The sequence below is a fragment of the Pimephales promelas genome, chromosome 22, assembly GCF_988280905.1.
Source record: "Pimephales promelas chromosome 22, fPimPro1.hap1.1, whole genome shotgun sequence".
In the NCBI taxonomy this organism is placed as follows: Eukaryota; Metazoa; Chordata; class Actinopteri; order Cypriniformes; family Leuciscidae; genus Pimephales; species Pimephales promelas.
The window spans coordinates 3,452,225-3,466,228 of NC_142790.1; the positions used below are offsets into that span (position 1 = coordinate 3,452,225).

At 41.5% G+C, this 14,004-nt stretch overlaps 2 protein-coding genes across 5 annotated transcripts in view; one reads left to right on the forward strand and one right to left on the reverse strand.

Moving 5' to 3' along the window:
• sugct (succinyl-CoA:glutarate-CoA transferase) overlaps positions 1-14,004 on the reverse strand; it is a 339,439-nt gene that overhangs the window by 38,938 nt on the left and 286,497 nt on the right. The window lies entirely within an intron of this gene.
• inhbaa (inhibin subunit beta Aa) lies at positions 251-9,365 on the forward strand. Its single transcript, XM_039667423.2, has 2 exons — positions 251-960; positions 8,220-9,365. Exons 1-2 carry the CDS (start codon positions 588-590, stop codon positions 8,990-8,992), a joined length of 1,146 nt encoding a protein of 381 aa, XP_039523357.1. The 5' UTR covers positions 251-587; the 3' UTR covers positions 8,993-9,365.

A 14,004-nucleotide genomic window follows, 5' to 3' on the forward strand; every position in this document is an offset into this window, starting at 1 on the left:
GAACCTAGAGGGGAGGGAAACATCACAGCAGAAACTTAACAGCAGATCAGTTGTCATGTCTCTGTCTGAAGCAAATTCCACTACGTGGTTTGTAAACCCCACAGGGGGAAGTTACTCTGCCCCACAAATAGAACAATTAGAAAAATAACGTAAAGAGTGGGAGGGAGGGAGCAAGGAAGAGGGGAGGGAGGGAGGGAGGGAAGTATAATTACTGTGTAAGAGAGAGGAGAAGAAGTAGAAACAGAGAGACAGGGGAGCAAGAGCCAGCGAGAGAGTCCAGCCCACTTCAACAAAACCATTCAACTCCTGCACAGTGAGCAGTCCCAGACCTCTCACGAGCGCACCGCTTCCCTGGGGCGCATCCAGAAGCCGACTGCCCATCCCATGCAAACTTCCCGAGGACCTGGAGAGGGAGAAATCCACTGACATCAGAACTATTTAACCAGCATCTCTTCTCACAGCTCACCAGCAAGGATTACACTTTTCCCCCCTCACTTTTTCCTAGTCAGATCAAGCTCAACCACAGACTTGACTGGACGGATTCTTGAAAGTAAGTTTTTCGTTTCGCAGACACCTCTCACTTAAGGATGTCCCTTCTCCCTCTGCTGAGCGGGATCTTCCTGCTGCTCATCCACACCAGCGCCGTGGTCACATCCGAACAGGCGTCCGCCACGGACTGCCCCTCCTGTGCGCTGGCACGGCTTCGGAAAGGTGAGGACGAGGGAGCCCAGCAAGACGTGGTCGAGGCGGTGAAGAGACACATACTTAACATGCTGCACCTGCAAGAACGCCCCAACATCACACACCCGGTGCCTCGCGCCGCGCTCCTCAATGCCATCCGCAAGGTACACGTGGGACGCGTGGCCAAGGACGGCAGTGTCCTGATAGAGGACGAGGCCAGCAACCGCGCAGACACCGAACAGGCAGAACAGACTGAGATCATCACATTTGCTGAAGCCGGTGAGTCTAACGCATTTCCGACCTATGTCTTTGCTCCGTAAATAAAGTAAATCAGGGAATCAAAGGGTTAGTGTTCAAATGTCTTGAGGGAGACTTTAGTCCTTAATGCTTTCGTGGGATGTGGTTTTATAAAGCTGTTCTCAACTTGATAGCACCACTTTGAAGAGTTCAGGGAAACCTGTTGCCTACGCTGTGGCAAATTCACTCCCCTCTCGGGGCTCCCGCAAACCTCCCGCTGCTTTAGAGAATCAGTAATTATCTGAAAGGCCCCCCCCCCCCCTCGAGCTCTCCACAGGAGCTCTTCCCTCGGGACTGACAGACTCGTATGTATGTGGCTGAGAGAGATAAATAAAAATCTCAACCCAGAGGAATAAAAAAGGCTTCTCCGTATTTTTCCCCTTTGTGTCGGGGGTTCAAAGGCAGTTGAAAGAGTATGGTCGGCAGCAACGAGAGCTGTTCAAAGGTGCTGTCAAGCCCGTGATGTGAGGAAAGATTGGGTTCTCCTCTGAGTCATACAGCTCAAACGGGTCATGAGTGACACCGAGGCTCTCGGCAGATGTGTCAGACCTGAAAAGCGGCAAACAGAGCCATTGGATTGCTTGCCTGAAAAGATGAATGTTTCATGACTTTAACACTGCTGCAGCCTTGTGGAGAGAATGATTCAATTCAGATTGATATTGTATGAATTCAGTTTTAAAATGTAGACCGCGTGAAATAAGTCTTAAAACTGTTTTCTTTTTTGCTTTCTTCGCATTTTTGACCAATGAATTCGCGTGACTTCCCCCACCCCAGCCATTCATGAATACTGCAAAAGTATTTTCCAAAATCATTTTAAAGAGACTGCATTCACAAAGAGCAACGGTCCAATCAATGACATATTTACATAAGGAAAATTTATATTCACTCTGGAAATGTTTTAAGTTCATTTGGGAAATCCACACTTTTTTTTTTAACTCCCTGATTTTTTTATGACCGTGAGAACTCTGTTTATGAGAACCATTCCCTGATAATCTTCTGGTGCCAGACTTCAGCTCGTCACATTATAAAACAAATTCAGATCATGCTTAAGTGATGACAAAAACCTAGTTATGAAACAGAGCTGAATCTGTTAGTAATCAAAACTATATCAAACTTTTATCATGTGGACTGTTAGAGCAAGTATTTTTTTCCCCTCAGTGTCAGACACATCTATTTGTTTTCAATGAGCTCTTGATGCATTGACTGAGAGGGAGACGGACAGCCCCTCAGGCTGAATGAATAAATCAGGTTATCTGCTCACATTGCAAAACGTCAGACAAACATGGCAAATAATTGCTCAATTTCTGTGGATATACTTTTCAATGTCTCTCAAATTTGATATTTTCACTTCAGATATTTACCTCAGTCTAAAAAAATGCTGGGTTGTTTTAACCCAATTGGACAAACCAAGCACATTGGGTTAAAAATGTAAATAAAATGTAACCCAATGGCTGGGTTTGTCCATGTTTTACCCAAAATTGGGTTAAAACAGCCCGACATTTTTTTTTTTTTTTAGAGTGCATAAAAGTAAATAGTTGGCAAACTAGATAATTTGATGGTTTTGTTATTATAATGAGTAGTGGGTGGAGTCTTTGCATAATTTAGGTGTGAGTGTGCGACTGCAAATTAATTATTATAAGTCAAATAAAACCTGACCAAACCAAAAAGCATTAAAGATCTTATCTTCACTTACGGGCTTTGGTTCAGAAACAGAAACCTCGCAATAATCGTCGAGCTCGTGAGGATTCCCGCTCACATCTAGCGCGAAATACCACGTTACCACAATGCCAAGTCTCCAAAATATTGCTGTTCTCCAAATCCACCACAAGGGGAAATGACTGCAGACACAAGCAAATAGGCTAAAATAGGGTATAGGGTAAATATTCCAAGGCCTCTTTGTTTTATGTTTTTACTGTTGAATGTTTGGAGAAATTATTTCAATATAATTTATAGTTGGTGTACAAGCATAATTTAGTCTGCAATGTGGCACCAGGTATTGTTTTTGGGCTTTGCATCACAAGCAGAGACACACCTGTAATTATATTGACTTACTAAATACTATAATGCATAGTTCTTCATGGTGTTTATTTCATACTGGTATGATTTCTAAGACACATGTTGCTGCACTGCATCACTGTAATGCTGTGTTAAGTGGATTGTTTAGACAACTGTAATTATGTGTATGATGCAAGTCTTAGACTTCTACACTATCTGTCTGGAATCTTGTCCAAGGATCTGCTCTCATAAACCTATGAGATATTTTATCAAAATACCTTTCTTAAAGATCATTGGTCATATTTTCAATAATAATAAGCTGCAGTTAGACACAACTGGCTTGAAAATTGTTTGTTCTTGGCAATGCAACTATACACAGAATTAAATGTCCCTTTATACTTCCAGTCTTCTTTGTGCGTGGCCTTTTTGTCCTTTTAAATGCTGTTTGAGAAACCACCTTGATAAAGATATCAGTTTGCAAATTCAAGGACTACGAATCCGAGGCATTCTGTTTCTATAGTACAACATAGTTGCTTAAACCATTATCTCTAACATACAGCATGCTGGGTGAAGGAACGCTACATGGTGAGACTGATTGCACTAGATTTATACGTGTAGCCCGAAGCCATGTGCAATCAGTGCTTGTGTATTTACATGACTGCAAATACTTTTAGTCTGCAGACTTTCAGTAATACAAAGACGAACAAATGCTTTTTTAAAGCAACCATATCTAAAGAATTTGCTCTTTCCTACCATGTCACAGCTAAATTTTGAGATTGCAACAAAGGTCATTGATAAAATTCAGCCAAGCGTTCTCCAAAAGTTTCTTTTCCATCAAAAATGGCAAGATGGATAGCCTTTGCTTCCAAACCTAAAACGATTCAACTAATGCAGAGACGTTGACTAAAGTGGTTGTTGAATTCGCCATGAAAACAGTAACAGAAGGCACGTCGATGATATCACCGTGGATGAAGTGAATGTGTGTGGGCGTTCAGTCAGTGTTTGGCCTTTTTTGATGTCATTCAGGCGTGCAGGTTGCATATGCAAAGCTTGACATGTTCTGAAACAATGATTCAATATTTACTTCCCTTCCTTGTTTTGATCTCCTGTACTTGCAAAGTAATTCATCACAGGGAAAATCCTATAATCACTCCCTGCAGGGACGGTCACATCAAAGGAAAGAAGACGTCCCGATTTTTCATGCACGCAGTTCAAATATTGATTTATTTGCAGAAAAGAGAAGCTTATCTTTCCTTAAAAAGGAATATAAAGAATCTCCATGTCAAGGCAATGGGAATAAAAAAGCCCAATTCCAAAGTATCTTCGCCTTATTTTGGGGCTACATGGGCCAGCTTTGCCAAACCTTACATATTACAAAGCCACAGAGTTTCTCCTTTAAACACTATCCAGATTGGAGTACCACATTAGAAAGCCTCCTTGTTAGCCGAGGATCCCTTGGCATTAGCGTTGTCAAAAAAACACTTTCTCAGGTTGCAGGATACTTCACTGCTCACGACATTTTGTAATATGCTACTTAAAGCTTTCTTGGCTTCAAGGTACAGTACTGTAGTGAAGAAAGGATGCTGCAGCATCATGCCAACTGTGCTCATTTATTACTCTGACAGCTTATGCATCATCCAAACCTGTTCGTGAGAGTGGGTTATTACTTGCAGATGTAGGCTTGGTGGAATGGTAGCGAGCATCTCAACCTTGAATCCTGAAAAATCGATCAGATAAACAAGTAAAATATGAATCGCAACTTCCAACCTAGATTGCCCCCCGTGTTTTGTATCGAAAGTCCACGTCTTTCAGGTATTCAGCATGGCCTTGAGCCATGTTCCACAAAGGTTAGTGGGGGGAGGCAGCAGGAACTCCTCGTTACCCTACTGGTTCCCCGGGAGCTGCGCCGGCTGAAGCTGGTGATTCTTTGCCGCTAGATGGGGTGCCTGACTTAGATGGGGGCAGTAAATCAGGCCCACTGTTGGTGCCTGAAATGCCTGTGGGTGATGAGGACCAGATAAAGAGGCTACAAGGCCATTTGGGGAAGAGCATAACAGGCATGCTTGGCCTTTACAGCACAAGGTGTGGTATCATGAAGCGGCTAGCCAGTTTTAAGGACCCTCGCCTGAGAATGTATACAAGACTCTACAGTGTTATGGTTAGGAAATAGGCTTTAATGGCAATTTTTGTTTGTTTGCTTCTCATTGCTGGATGTAGAATGCCGTTTTCAGAAACATGCTGTACACCAAAAGGAAGTGGTTTGTGGGCTATTTAGTGACATTATGATGTCAAAGGATGCTTTATGATTTTAGTATGTTGTACATTTTCTCTTGGATCACCTCAGCCGTTTTCATCACGGACCATTTTTATTGTAAAATTCCTGATATTTTTATTTGTTTTAAAAGGAGTAGGTCACTCTTGAAAAAACTTTTGCTGATAATTTACTCACCCCCATGTCATCCAAGATGTCCATGTCCTTCTTTCTTCAGTCGAAAAGAAATTAAGGTTTTTGATGAAAACATTCCAGCATTTTTCTCTATATAATGGACTTTAGTGGGAACCAAACGGTTCAAGGTCCAAAAGACAGTTTCAGGGCAAACCACAAACGGTTCAAAGGGCTTTAAACGATTCCAGACGATGAATAAGAGTCTTATCAAGCGAAACGATCGCTCATTAAAAAAAATAAATAACAAAGTTTAAGTTTTATAAGCTCAAATGGTCGCCTTGCTCTGTCTGTGATGTGCGTTCGTGACTCTCCTGTTCGAACTCATTTATCAAAATGAACGAATCTTTTTTCGCGTCATTTGGTTCATTCAACGAACGTAATGAACGAATTGACTCTGGAAAAGATTCGTTCATTTTGAGGAACGAGTTCGAACAGGAGAGTCACGAACGCGCATCACAGAACAGAGCAAGGCTGAGCTTAAACTTTTTTTTAAATGAGCGATCGTTTCGCTTGATAAGACCCTTATTCATCGTCTGGAATCGTTTAAAGCCCTTTGAACAGTTTGCGATTTGCAATGAAAGTGTCTTTTGGACCTTGAACCGTTTGGTTCCCATTGAAGTGGAGAAAAATCCTGGAATGTTTTCATCAAAAACCTTAATTTCTTTTCGACCGAAGAAAGACAGACGTGGACATCTTGGATGACATGGGGGAGAGTAAATTATCAGCAAAAGTTTTTTTTTTTTAAAAAGTGAACTACTCCTTTAAGCCTCTCTTTAAATGCATTATAGTAGCAAGCAATTATTATTCAGATGATAATTGACAATTGTTTGAATATCTTGACGATATTACAGCTCACAGTGTGCTCCAGTGCAAGAGTTTAGCCTGTAAAATCCATCCTTGCTGCTGACGGGAGTGCGTTTGAAATATGTTGCATAACAGGCGAGGAACTCAAATCATTCACTCCCACACGCCATTAAAAGAGTAATATTTCCACCCTCAGACTTTTATTTCTAATTTAATATCTTGTTGGGTCAAAGACGAACACGGGCCAAGAATCTTCAATGTTTTATGTTAGCACCTAGAATCCTTCCCTTCTGATATTTAACGTGAGCACTGGCCTTGAAACAATGACAGCAAGTCCTAGAGAATACACATCACGCTGTCTTTTTTGTTTTGTGATGTGAATGGATGCTTCGTTCCACTTGATCCATTAAGCACCTGTTAGCGCTGTACTCTTTGAACTAGCATGTGTGTAAAAACTGTTGCCTTTAATCAGCACTGTCAACAAATTAGCCAAAGATAAATAGTGCCGTCTATAACAGTTAACCAGGAGGAGTACAAACTAACTTCATCCAGAGAGGCGTGTTTGAACAACCTTTCAGGTTGTGGAGCCCTTCATTCTTTTAGCTTCAAGCATTGGGGCATTGCAAGCTATACAATATGACAGGAGGCCAACAAGGAGATGAAAGAGGCTGATTCCCCCCAAGGTAAACTAGATAGAAAAGGGGATTATAGAACACATTAACTAAAGCCATGTTTAAAGAGGAGTGGACATCCCCCAGTCCCCCCAACAAATACACTTAAGTTCCCAGGTGATTCTATACTTGAGCCACCCGCCCCTTTTGAAGACAGGGAAAGGGGGAGGGGAGGAATGTGTAAATGCTATTCTCCATCTTTGTGTGCAGGACAGCTGTGCAAACTCTGCCCTTGCGGTAAAATTGGTGTTTATTGTTGAGGGATTACTGCACGGCTCTTTAGTCTTTCTCTTCAAATTTCAAAATTTCTCTTTGCTCTCTGGCAAGTATATTCAGAAGCATGAGGAGTTGCGAAGCTCCAGCGGTGATCTTTCTTCTTTGGACCCGGGCCTCGTCTCTGGAGGGGCAGTTGAAGGGGTTTACTCGGCTTAGCAAATGCTGCCGATACTTGATTCTTTCACTCGGTGCAGATTAAAAGGGAAACAATGCATTAGCCACTACTGGAAGGAAAAAAGAGCCTGCATTTGTGAAGCTCGGCTGTGTTTGGACAGATGGGTTTGAGCCAGGGATCCTTAAACACACTCTCGCACTCATACACACTTGTAGCTTGACGCCATCGTTATTACGTCGCAGTCCTGTAAATTTGTTGTTGTATCTGTGCAATATTTTGAACTTATTAGCCATGACATGCAAGAATCATTGTGTAAACCTTTGGTAGGTGGCCACTTTTACAAGAACTCAGCTAGACCAGCCCGTGGTAATGTCCCAACAAAGGTTTAGTGGCTTAAAAACGGGTTGAGTCAGTCAATTGAGGGGATTTGTTTAGAAGCTCCCAAATGATCCGCAACGTGAAATTTTCCAGTGTGGGAATCAAAACCAGAGAGAATGATCTTTTACAATCCAATGAGACATCACTGCTTCCAGCTGCATGCTGTCATGGTCATTACGTTCCCCAAAAACTTGTTCCAGACTCTTAATTGCTTAGTTAACTACCGGGAGAAGTGATGAAGTAGTGATTTAAAGTCCTGTTGAAATCCTCAATTATTTCTCTTCCAAGTTGGTACAGGAAGACCCAAATGGGAGGGATTGTTTGCATCTTGCATTTGACAACATCCTGCATTCTTCTTTGCACTTTATTAATAGTCGCACGAAACAGAAGATTGTTTAGTGGAAACCTTGAAAAACTGGTCACTGTTGGCACAAAGCTAAGCTGTTCCACTCCCGGTCGTATCCGAAGTCAACCGGAGAGTGAAATGCGAGTACAATAACAAAAGATCAGCGCATTTGACTAATCTCCGATGTTTCTTTCTCTTCCTGTCCCGCAGGTGAAGCTCCGGGCTTCGTCAACTTTCTCATCTCTAAGGAAGGCACTGAAATGTCTGTAGTGGAGCAAGCCAACGTCTGGCTCTTCCTGCGACTGCCGAAGGGCAACCGCACCCGTGCTAACGTCACCATCCGGCTGCTCCTGCAGCAGGGGACGGGGGAGAAGGTCCTGGCGGAGAAATCTCTGGACACGCGGCGCAGCGGCTGGCACACGTTCCCAGTGTCGGGCAGTGTGCAGGCGTTGCTGCAGAACGGGGGGAGCACGCTGAGCCTGCGCGTCTCCTGCCCGCTGTGCGCCGACGCCCGCGCCACGCCAGTCCTCGTGACCCCGGGAGGCGGCGAGCGCGAGCAATCCCATCGGCCTTTCCTCATGGCCGTGGTGCGGCAGATGGACGACCTGTCCCAAAGGAGACGTCGCAAAAGAGGTCTGGAATGCGACGGCAAGGTACGCGTCTGCTGCAAGCGGCAGTTCTACGTCAACTTCAAAGACATCGGCTGGAACGACTGGATCATCGCGCCCTCGGGGTATCACGCCAACTACTGCGAAGGCGACTGTCCCAGCCACGTCGCCAGCATCACCGGCAACTCGCTGTCCTTCCACTCCACGGTCATCAACCACTACCGCATGCGAGGGTACAGTCCCTTCGCCAACATCAAGTCCTGCTGCGTGCCGACTCGTCTGCGAGCCATGTCCATGCTCTACTACAACGAGGAGCAGAAGATCGTCAAAAAGGACATCCAGAACATGATCGTAGAAGAATGCGGATGCTCGTAAGGCCGCGGCGAGACGGGGAAGGGTAGGACGGGAGAGACAGCGCAGCACGTTTGGGTGGCGGGGGCGAGAACTTGAGCCCCAAAACGGATGAAAAAGAAGAGATGTAGAGGGAGGAGAGGAGGGCTCCTCTGTCTCTATCTCACTGCCAAACTCTCACGCAGACAGGCCTCTCTTTCTCTCGACCACTTGCGCGTGGTCGTCACGTTACAATGGGTATCTGTAACTCAGAGTAATCTCTGTGGCACTTTCAAAAAGAGAAAAGAAATATAATATATTTTTGTTACAAAGCAAAGGGAGCGAGGTCAGAGAGTATTTATGCGGCCTATTTTGTAGCGCGAACGTGCACTGCAGGAAGAGAGATCACGTAGATGAGGTGCCTGAAAAAGAAAATCTCAAAACTATGCAACTTGTCAAGTATTACGATATATTTTTCATCAAGGTGTTGTTTTGTTTCTTAACTATTTACTTTTACACACTAAAAAAAGAGAAAAGTCGGCGTTGGTTGACTTTTTATACCTTGTACGTATGTCATATGTGTGTTGTGTGTGTATGTACAGTCTGCCTATGGGAGTATTGTGTGTGTGTGTGTGTGTGTGTGTGCATGTCTGTGTCGTTGAGAGATACTTGAAAGAAGTTTGACGGGCTGCTGGAACCAAACATTTCTCTATATTATTATTCTAATTATTCTGACTATTGTTGAAAATGTTATTATTTCGTTTTGATTACTTCTGTACATTTTTTGTTCTTTTGAAATGAGACGTTAAAACGTTTACAGTTTTGCACTATATCGACATTTTGATCAGCGTAGCCACATATACAAATATGTTTATAGAGAAAGACTAGAGCACTTCAGAACAGGCGTACCTACATAGCATGAGTCTCACAAATGAGATTGTTCAAAATAAACAGGGGGAAGGATTGAGGGGAAGGCAGAGATGACAAGCACTACATCAGAGGACCGTGTGTACAAACTCATTTTACAAAATAGGGGTTTGGATTTTTTTCTCAACACCAAAGAATTTAGTTTAGCCTTGCCTACCATATTAGGCTGTCTCCGAACAGTTGTTCAGAAGATACCAATATGTCTTTCTGATTTGTTCTCCCTGCAAAGATGTCCAGGTTATCGAACCGAAAGACCTTTAATACAGTGTCCCGCCGCGGCTCACTCCTGTGTGTGCTTTTGCACTGCTGCACAGTCCACGAGTGACTGGCCATCGAAATGGTTAATACAGCACTTAAACCAACCTTTTAAAGTTTGTTTTGAATTATGAATTGTTACAAAAGTGAATGTGCAGCATTGATATTTAATGACTTGGGAGATGAATTACTATTATTATTATTTTTCTTTTCACCAAATATTAAAAGGATCTTCAATGATTCAAAAAAAAAACCTTGTTTTTGTTTTGGATATGTTCATATTTCCGCTTCCCAACACAAAATATTTTACCACTGTGCAATGTTGGAGAAAATAAAAATGAAGCAATTTGGGAAAAGAAAAGAAAAGAAAAAAGGAACTTTTGTGTTACATTTGGACTAAGAAACGTTTACCTTTTTTCAGTATGTTCCTGGTGGGAATGCAAAAAAAAAAAAAAATGGAAAAGAAAAATACAAATTCAGAAAAAAATATATAAAAGAAAGACATGTTGCATATGTTTTTGTTTGTTTGTTCGTTTGTTTGTTTGTTATTAAAAAATAATTGACACTGAAATAAGTGGACTAAGAATAAAAAATATATTTTTTATTCTGTATATATGGAAATCAAGATACCAATATGTTGCATTGCTTTGTTGTACAAATCAAAAATGTGCTTGTGGCTATTTTTTTTAATCTAATTTATTCTACAGTATTTTGTCCTTTGCTTCACCATTAAAGTTAAAAGGTTGTACACTACATCAGATGAGACAAGTGTTGGTTGTGATTTCTTGCACCCCACACACACACACACTGCAGAAATTATAAGATAAAATGTGTACTGACAAAGCACAAGCCCTACTGTATTACAGGCCTTGTCAAAGAGGGACAAATTTACAAGACCAAATATGTACACCTTGTCCATTTCAAAAATAATCCAAGCACCCACTTTGGAAATGTTCAAAAACCACCTAAGAGAAGACTAGAGGGAAAAAAGGACGACGGTTTGCATGTTAAATTATGATTATCGGGACGGAGAACCAGATGGCGACTATATAAAGCATGTTGCATGCAGAGGTTTCAGTAAATCATGGTGGTTTTTGCAGCCATTATGAACCATTACTGGTGTATGACACATAACCACAGCGTCCCCCTGAGACCCATGCAAACACACGTGCAAGAAAACATCAACAGCCTCACAAACTTCAGACACTTGAGATGCATTTCACACACCTCCTCTCTCATAAAATGAAAAAGGTACTAGTTTAGATGACAGAATAAAGTAGTGTCAGAGAGTTCCTGGTCAAAACACCGTCTCTGACTAATGACAGAGAGCAACCAACGGCTGCCAGTGATAACAATTCAGTAGCGAGCGATCAAAGAGCTTCAGTGACCGCATGAAGAGTCTGCGGACGAGACCAGAGGATGCTCATTCATTTGAAAAGGCACTTTTATATTTAAATAGTAGTGCTTGCTAAGGTATAAGCATTGGGGCATCATGCACCTTTTTTAGAGCCGGTCTAAATCATTTTTTATTAAAGTTAGAGGTTAAAGTTAGAGGTGCAGCTTCTGATTAGCACGAAAGCAAATGATTTATGCAACATGATTCGGTTGAACGGATTTAGACATGTTAATGCAATAATGGTTGTTGTTTTAAAGCAGTTGTTCACTTTTGAAAAAAACTTTTGCTGATAATTTACTCACCCCCATGTCATCCAAGATGTCCATGTCTTACTTCCTTCAGTGGAAAAGAAATTAAGGTTTTTTATGAAAACATTCCAGCATTTTTCTCCATAATGGACTTCAGTGGGACTCAAATGGTCTAAAAGACAGATTCAGTGCAAACTGCAAATTGTTCAAAAGGCTTTAAACGATTCCAGACGATGAATAAGGGTCTTATCTAGCGAAACGATCGCTCATTTAAAAAAAAATAAAAATAACAAAGTTTAAGTTTTATAAGCTCAAATGCTCGCCTTGCTCTGTTCTGTGATGCGCGTTCGTGACTCTCCTGTTCGAACTCATTCATCAAAATGAACAAATCCTTTTCCGAGTCAATTCGTTCGTTTCGTTTGGTTCATTCATTTGGTTCATTCAACGAACGAAACGAACGAATTGACTCGGAAAAAGATTTGTTCATTTTGATGAATGAGTTTGAACAGGAGAGTCACGAACGCGCATCACAGAACAGAGCAAGGCGAGCATTTGAGCTTATAAAACTTAAACTTTGTTATTTATTTATTAAATGAGCGATCGTTTCGCTTGATGAGACCTTTATTCATCGTCTGGAATCATTTAAAGCCCTTTGAACAGTTTGCAGTTTGCACTGAAACTCTCATTTGGACCTTGAACCGTTTGGTTCCCAATGAAGTCCATTATATGGAGAAAATCCTGGAATATTTTCATCAAAAACCTTAATTTCTTTCCGACTGAAGAAAGAAAGACATGGACATCTTGGATGACATGGGGGTGAGTAAATTATCAGCAAAAGTTTTTTCAAAAGTGAACTACTCCTTTAATTGCAAACATTTTATTTTTGATGTTGCGTTTAATTCCACTTTGCTCAAAAACACGAGACACTTAGTTAAGATACATGTTAAATGTTTCAATTGGCTGCAAACAGAAGTAAACAGGAAAACATGAACAGAAAGATGCTGTGAACCGTAGTCCTACTCCACAAACTCAATGTTCGTTAACAGTATATTAATGCAAAGAAAAGATATGTTCAAGAAAGAAAAAGAGCTTTGCCGTGATTATAGGCTATATCGGGCAACACAGGCTCATTGGGAAAACGTACCTGTGGCAACATTACTGCAAAATGCAAAATACATACCAATACATACATAGCCTACTGTATCACTGCAGTTTCCAACAGAAATCAACACTGGAGCCAGTAAAACAGCAAGCACTTTCAATCCTTTTCACACACAGTTATGATTACAGGGGCAGATTATGGATAAACAAAGATTTATTTTCATGAGACTCCTTGTAATATATTATATTAGGAGCTCAAAACACATTTTACCACAGTGCATGACTTGCAAACTCCAAAATATATTTGTTTACATCACATAACCAGCTCCATGTTTGGCTTTTCTGATATAAGCTTGCACAAGTACAGAATTGTAGATTGTCACAAAAAAAAAAGCTAAAGAATCAAGCTAAAATGGCATGGGTGCTTCAGCAATGGTCACATTTGCATTTTGATTTTAAATGTCTCTTGATCACGAGCGCGAGCAGTAATGCTGGCTACGGTTCACTTAACGCCAATAACAAGGGTTTCTTAATTCGACCCTTTAATGGTGCTATTTTAGCCCGATCTCATGAAAGTTCGTATCTATAGTACAAATGTAATTTCTCGTGGCATTTATACGGCAAAAAAACATTTTTGCGTGTATATGGTACGCGTTTTTCGCGTGCACATGATACGCACTTTTTGGCGTATAATACGCACAAACTCCCCTCCCCCCTCCCCCTAAACCTACCCCAGGGTTTTTTTATTTATAGCCCAAAAACCATTTTTGGCGTATAAATGCCTCGAGAAATGACATTCGTGGTATAGATACGCATCTTCATGAGACTGTGTTGGCTATTTTATAAGTATTCCATTAATTGTTCTTAAACCCTGTCAAATATATATTTTGGGGAAATCGTCTGTGTATACCCAATTGTCATTTCTAAAATGCGAAGACGGGATAATCTCCACAACCGTCCTTAGTGGGCTGTGCGTAAATGACTGGTCTCTCTTCGATTAGCTAAAGACAAAACAAAGCATGTAATAGGCCTCTCTTTAAGCATGTGACTTTGTTTTGTTGAATAGATAAGTGTAGGGCTAGAGAGGGAGGGAGAAACTAGTTGTGCAAGGTGTTGTCAAACCCAAGACT